The following is a 7,500-nucleotide window of genomic DNA, read 5'->3' as shown; positions in this document are numbered from 1 at the left end:
GTCTGTCTGTTTGTCTGTTTGTCCATCTGTCTGTCTGTTTGTCCATTTGTCTGTATGTATGTTTGTCCATCTGTATGTCTGTTGGTCCATCTGTATGTCTGTTTGTCCATCTGTCCGTCTGTCTGTCTGTTTGTCCATCTGTCTGTCTGTTTGTCCATCTGTCTGTCTGTCTGTCCATCTGTCTGTCTGTCTGTCTGTTTGTCCATCTGTATGTCTGTTTGTCCATCTGTCTGTCTGTCTGTTTGTCCATCTGTCTGTCTGTTTGTCCATCTGTCTGTCTGTTTGTCCATCTGTCTGTCTGTTTGTCCATCTATCTGTCTGTCTGTTTGTCCATCTGTCTGTCTGTCTGTCTGTCTGTTTGTCCATCTGTCTGTCTGTATGTTTGTCCATCTGTCTGTCTGTATGTTTGTCCATCTGTATGTCTGTTTGTCCATCTGTCTGTCTGTCTGTCTGTTTGTCCATCTGTATGTCTGTTTGTCCATCTGTCTGTTTGTTTGTCCATCTGTCTGTCTGTTTGTCGATTTGTCCATCTGTCTGTCTGTTTGTCCATCTGTCTGTTTGTTTGTCCATCTGTCTGTCTGTTTGTCGATTTGTCCATCTGTCTGTCTGTTTGTCCATCTGTCTGTCTCTTTGTCCATCTGTCCATTTGTCTGTCTGTTTGTCCATCTGTCTGTCTATTTGTCCATCTGTCCGTCTGTCTGTCTGTTTGTCCATCTGTCTGTCTGCTTGCCCATCTGTCTGTTTGTTTGTCCATCTGCCTGTCTGTTTGTGCCTTGATTTAAAAATGTTTGAATTCTTAGGAAACACAACGTAGACCCACCTCTTCTCCATCTTTATTAAATATCTTTGTGGCTATTGATGTTAGTGCCCCACTTGATGCCATAAGTTGTTTTCTCATCGAGCATTCGTCGAGAAACTGCATGTGACACACAAGAGTGATGAAACAAAATTGTTGACTAGAGATGTTGGGTGCATGTCTCTGTTATTGTTTTACCCTCAATCGTAGCTTTTCTTTGTCGTTTCCGATTCCCTTTTCTGCTTCTCGTAGATTGAAAAGGATCAATACGCCGTTGTCTAGTGTTCCGTTCTCGTGTATCTAAGCAATAAATTAATAGAAAGTATTAGATGGCAAGCCTGAACACATAAGAATGTACTGGTAATGAAGAGTAGACAAAGCAGACTTTATTAAAATAGCACACTTTGTCACACACATGCACACAAGCATGCACGCGTGCGCACACACACACACACACACACACACACACTCACACACACACACCAGACCTCTCAACTGTGAGACTCTTGTGTAGACAACCACGTCTATTAAAAGTGTCCAAAGTGGGTGTGGTTAACAACACAATAATATGGTTACGAACATTTGAAATGATGAAAAAACAAGCATCTACCCACCCCTACCATACGTAAAATGCTTGGTCTTTTTCGGCCGGGATGGAAGCTCTTCTGCGCCACTGACACTCATTACTGACTTTAGGGTGTGCGTAATAGCCGGAAATAGCTTACGTTAAGAGTTGTATATGCGGCTCTGGCTTACGTAGCCTCGCTTTACGGTTTCTGTGAGCTAAGTCTTCGCCTCAAACTTCCAAACGTATATGGTATACTTACTGCAGGGGTAGATGATACTAGCAACCACAAGCTGAGTCGTATTTAGATCGGGGGCTAACCATAACAGGTCTCCACAAAGTGACTGTTGGAGTGTCTCACGGTAGGCTCGTCGTGAGAAAGGACTGTGGCAATTGTGAGATCGTGAGACATGCCCGTAAATCGTGAATCTCGTGACAAAATCATGAGTTGAGAAGCCTCACACACACACACACACACACACACACACACACACACACACACACACACACACACACACACACACACAATTTGACAAGTTGCTGTCTGATATGTAAATTTACCTTCACACGAAGGCCATTACATCCCACCAAATCCGCCCGTTTTGCACCCTTACCATCCACCTATAGAAGAAAACCAAAATTAAAATATGCACAGTCACACACACACACACACACACACACACACACACACACACACACACACACACACAGTGACTCACACACACACACACACACACACACACACACACACGCACGCGCGTGCACACACACACACACACAGTGACTCACACACACACACACACACACACACACACACACACACACACACACACACACACACACACACACACACACACACACACACACACACACACACACACACACACACACACACACAACGTTGAGCCTTCAATCTCACCGTTTCTCCAACCAATTTCTTTCTCAGCTTTTCTGCTATCTCCTCAAGATCATCGATCATCACCTTCATCTTGGCCATCAGACTCAGAGCCTAGCACACAGAGCAGTCAGTCTGCCATACTGTATGAGCATTGTGTGTTGACATGTAGTGTATGTTACCTTCTCGGCTCGATCAGCTGCCTGGCTGGTGGTCAATTCAGCTTCGGATGTACCAGGTAGAGGATGAGTTAGCTAATAATGATAAATAATCTATTTGATTGATTGATGTACTTTGTTTTTAAAAATGTGTTTGTGGAAGAGTTTGTTCATATGGACATTTGTTAGTGTACAAGTTCATGTAGAATCTGTTTGTCTGTCTATGTGTCTGTCTGTCTCTCTGTGTGTATCTCCATTCACTCGTTTGTCATTTATCGATGTTTTCTGTCTGTCCATCCATTTATCCGTCTGTCTGTCTGTCTATCTGTTTGTCCATTTATCTGTCTGTCTGCCATCTGTCTGTCTATCTGTTTGTCTATCTGTTTTCAGTCTGTCTGTCTGTCTATTGCTTGTCTGTCTGCCTGTCTATCATCTGTCTATTGTCTGTCTGTCTGTCTGTCTGTCTGCCGTCTGTCTGTCTATTGTCTGTTTGTCTATCTGTCTGTGATTTATAAAAAGTTGTCAAAGTTGTCTAAGTGCAATTTTGATGATTTTCTGTATGATAAAGACGTTCAACATTTTGTCCATTGACTGTTATTGTTATGCATACGTAAAGGTAGCGATTGTTATTAGTAGACTAAGAGTTCAAATATAACAATCTGTCTGTCTGTCTGTCTGTCTATTGCCTGTCTGTCTGTCTGTCTGTTTGTCCATTTATCTGTCTGTCTGTCTGCCTGTCTGTCTGTCTATCGTCTGTCTGCCTGTCTGTCTGTCTTGCGTATTGCTTTGTCCTAACTCTAAACATTACAGTCCCTTAGCTGCCAATTCCTCCCTATACAAACTCCTATCAATCAACCATTAAGTACAATAATCATATTAACCAACACACAACAGCCTACCTTGCTGATGTATTTATTCTTATCCATAACAGCTGTCTTCGTCTCGGCAACCAGATGAGTCACATACTCTAGAGAAAATCTCTTACAACTAATTGTTAGTTGAAACAGCCAGACATGCAAGCAGACCAAGTGCCCCGCTGACTTTGAATTGTTCACATCCTTGGACAGCCCACAAAGGGCCCAAATATGCAAAATCTCCTTGGAGACATTGATCAATGCAATAGACTAAAGGAATTCAACAAGCAGTAAGAAACAGTCAAAGAAATGCAAAGTCACATACATACAGATAGATAGACAGACAGACAGACAATAAAATGGACAGACAAACAAACACACAAACAGACATGCCAGCATACATACATACATACATACAGACAAACAAACGGACAGACAGACACACTGACAAACAAACAGATACAGTAGATAGACAGACAGACAGACAGACAATAAAATGGACACACAAACACACACACAAACAGACATGCCTACATACATACATACATACATACATACACACAGACAGACACACTGACAAACAAACAGATACAGTAGATAGACAGACAGACAGACAGACAAACAGACAATCAAATGGACAGACAGACAAACAAACAGACAAACATACAGACACACTGACAAACAAACAGATAGAGAGATGGATAGACAAACAATCAAATGGACAGACAAACAATCAAATGGACAGACAAACAATCAAACAAACAGACACACAAATTCACAGAGAGATAGACAAACAAACAACTCACAAACAAACTGACACACACACACACAGTGACACACACACACACACAAACACACACACACACACACACACACACACACACACACACACACACACAGTGACACACACACACACACACACACACACACACACACACACACACACACACACACACACACACAGTGACACACACACACACACACACACACACACACACACACACACACACACACACACACACACACACAAACATCCAACCCACTAATTAACCTTCAACATGTGCACTTACAATCTTTATCCCTGTCAACAGGATCATAAACTCTCCGACACTCCAAATCATAAAAACACTTAATGCGACTCTCAAGCTGCAACCGTTGAGTGCACGACGCAACAAACTACATCAAAACGCAACATTCAAACCACAAAATCACACAATAATCGAACAAGCCACAAACATCTCCCGAATTCATTTGTGGTATTTCCACTCCCTCGGTCGTCATGCCGTTTCTAAAGACTAAAATACGAGGTTTCCTCCTTTCAACCAAACTCCTAAGCAACACATGCTGTAGATCTGAATTTGTGGTAATTTATTGAGTGTGATAACTTCAGTCTTGATGAGAGACTCGATTTTGTCTTTCCTCTCTTGTCATTGGGTGGCAGCTGAACGCCGTCTAACGTCCATTCAACGGACTTTCTCATGAGGACGGATCCTGAAATGCAAACATCATGGCCACATGATCACAATGTATATATATAGCAAAAATAAAATTTAATATTAACTAGCATTTTGATTAAGATTTTAATATATTTTATTTTTTATATTTAATATTTAATTTTCTTACATTTGATTTTTATATTTAATATTTTTTATATTTTGTCCTATAATTTCTTTTTATATTTATATTTTTATATTTTATTTTTATATTTTATTTTTATATTTTATTTTATATTTTGTCTTATAATTTATTATGTCATGCTCAACCAGATCAGTCTGGTTTGTAAAGTCTATTACAAGTACCGGAAGCAAACCCTGCTTCAGAAGTACTTAGACCATCACGGCTGTCTAGAAAGAAGACATGACTTTACGAAGGATCCGAGTAGATCCCAGAATTTTTATATTTAATTTTTATATTTTATATTCTATTTTAATTTATTATATTTTTTATATTTGATTTTTATAGTTATTTTATAATTTATTTTTATGTTTTACATTTTCTTTTATAATTTATTTTTTTATGTTTTATATTTTATAATTTATTTTTTTTATTAAATATTTACTATTTATTTTCTATTTTCTATATTTAATGTTTAATATTTATTTTCTATTTTCTATATTTAATGTTTAATATTTATTTTCTATTTTCTATATTTAATGTTTAATATTTATTTTCTATATTTTATTTACTGTTTAATATTTTATTATTATTTTATATTTACAAACAAATTTCAAACTTGATTTACCTTTAATTAATATCAATTTTAATATTAAATAAACTATAAACAGTTATTTATTAAATAAATTAAAAATATTATATCAAACATTACCCATTGATATTAAATTAAATTTCAAAATTCAGTTTTAATTTTAATTTAATTTAGTATAATAAAAAAATTTCAAATTTAATTTTTTAATTTCATGTTTGCATATTTCCATTTTAATTAATTTTATTTTTAATATAAATTTTACTATAAACTTAAAAATTTTAAATCTAAAATTTGATATCAATGTTTTAAACTTATTTTAATTTTTACTTAAAATATTAATTTCAATATAATTTTAAACTAAAACAACAAAATTTTAACTTAATTAATTTCAATTTTTCTATTTTACTAATTTCTTAGAACTTAGATTCGTGATACGCACAATAGAAACGGATAATGTTCATGCCTTTTCCTGCTTGCAATGGATCTCTGAATGGCTGACCAGATGACACATAAACATTCTCGTCCTTCTTGAGATCATATACATCCTTTACTTCAGTGCCATCCGATAGAAACAACCGCTTTGCACTCAACGTGAGGCCCAGACGACTCGTGCACTCTTCCAATAACTGAAATGCAAACAATACAATCAGTGTGTTCAATGAGTTGTATGTATACATGTATGTACTAGGGTTAGTAGTACGAGTGGATGGGTGGGTGATGGTGGTGGGTAGATGAACAGAAGGTAAGCAAATGGACATGTGAATAGACAAATGAACAGAAAGACAGACAGCAGACAAATGGACAGACAGACAGACAGACAGACAGATAGATAGACAGACAGACAGACAGACAGACAGACAGACAGACAGATTGTTTTATTCTCTCCCAAACTGTAAATGTAACAGTTAATCACAGAAGTGAAAGTATCCTAAGCATTAACAAAAACTACTGAAATGTCTGAAGTCATAGCTACAGTATTATCCTAATGAACATAGTGTTGAATGTCTACATCAAAGAAAAAATCATCTATCTTACCTACATGCAATCTACTTATCTTCTTTAATATAACTCTAGCATTACATCTCTGGATAATTATAAAATCTGTCTACGCCATCTCGTCCTGAAGTCGGCTTCAGTACTTCTGCCTTCCGAATCTTTTGATTTCTTTGAGAGTGAGTTCAGGAAGTTATCAGCCTCCTGACCCCAGAACCCAAAGTGCTCAAAGACCAGAGGAACTAAGTTAGGTGTTGTGCCGTCCTGAACAGACAGAGCTTCGTATTTGCTTTTCTTTCTCATCTCACGTCTCTCAGCTGCATAGCCTGCCTCTTTAGATGCTCTATTTAGGATGACTTTGCTCCAAGGGTAAGCCATGCTCACGTCCAACTCTGTGCTTGGTTCATCTACATCAAAATATCGGGGCGATTCTCAGATTCTGTATATTGCTCTCTTGGCTTCTTGCGATGGTGCAGTTGGAGCTCGTTCAAACAACTGCACCATCCTGACACTATAGAATCGTGTTGCCAGACTGGTCCTCCCCCAAACTTGCAGGTGAGAAGATGATACCCAGTTCCATCCAGTTCTACTCCACATTCACATTTGTTTATGCATGACTTTAAAAGGCATCGGTAGACTGACACTAGACGGAAATCCCTTGTAATAAGTGCATACCTATCTGAGGATGGTAAGGCCTCTAACCAAGCCCCAGACCCCCTACCTTGAGCAGAACGTAATCTTGCAGCATCCCTTCTGTGAGGTGCAGACGACAGACAATGAGCTGCACTCAAGAGGCCAATTTCTGAGCTTAGATTGTGCTGAAGCTTACCCTTTGTAGCTAAAAGGGTTGACAATGATTGAGGCCTCGGTGTTTCATCGTCTCCTACTCTAACTGGAGGCAACGACTAGACAGCTGAATGAATGTCGAAGCCAAGTGAAGCGGATGTGGAATCATTTTCCACCAGATCTTGAATACGTTGTGAAAGTGAGAAAAAGCAATTAGGCAAATCTCTGACAGATTGAGCCCATGAAG

General features: G+C 38.2%; 1 protein-coding gene across 1 annotated transcript in view; it reads right to left on the bottom strand.

The window, feature by feature from the left end:
- The window catches only part of LOC134192487 (doublecortin domain-containing protein 1-like), a 24,730-nt gene that overhangs the window by 12,782 nt on the left and 4,448 nt on the right, over positions 1–7,500 (bottom strand). Inside the window, exons 4-14 of the mRNA XM_062661226.1 lie at positions 5,938–6,100; positions 4,654–4,759; positions 4,505–4,598; positions 4,339–4,444; positions 3,440–3,538; positions 3,314–3,381; positions 2,439–2,510; positions 2,281–2,370; positions 1,923–1,982; positions 995–1,096; positions 821–916 (exon numbers count right to left, since the gene is read on the bottom strand). Of these exons, the coding sequence (XP_062517210.1) occupies positions 821–916; positions 995–1,096; positions 1,923–1,982; positions 2,281–2,370; positions 2,439–2,510; positions 3,314–3,381; positions 3,440–3,538; positions 4,339–4,444; positions 4,505–4,598; positions 4,654–4,759; positions 5,938–6,100 (1,056 nt within the window). The remainder of the gene's footprint in view (positions 1–820; positions 917–994; positions 1,097–1,922; positions 1,983–2,280; positions 2,371–2,438; positions 2,511–3,313; positions 3,382–3,439; positions 3,539–4,338; positions 4,445–4,504; positions 4,599–4,653; positions 4,760–5,937; positions 6,101–7,500) is intronic.

The sequence above is a fragment of the Corticium candelabrum genome, chromosome 16 (genome assembly GCF_963422355.1).
Source record: "Corticium candelabrum chromosome 16, ooCorCand1.1, whole genome shotgun sequence".
Lineage (NCBI taxonomy): Eukaryota > Metazoa > Porifera > Homoscleromorpha > Homosclerophorida > Plakinidae > Corticium > Corticium candelabrum.
The sequence above is the reverse complement of the archived record's forward strand: the minus strand, read 5'-3'. Positions and strand labels throughout refer to the sequence as shown.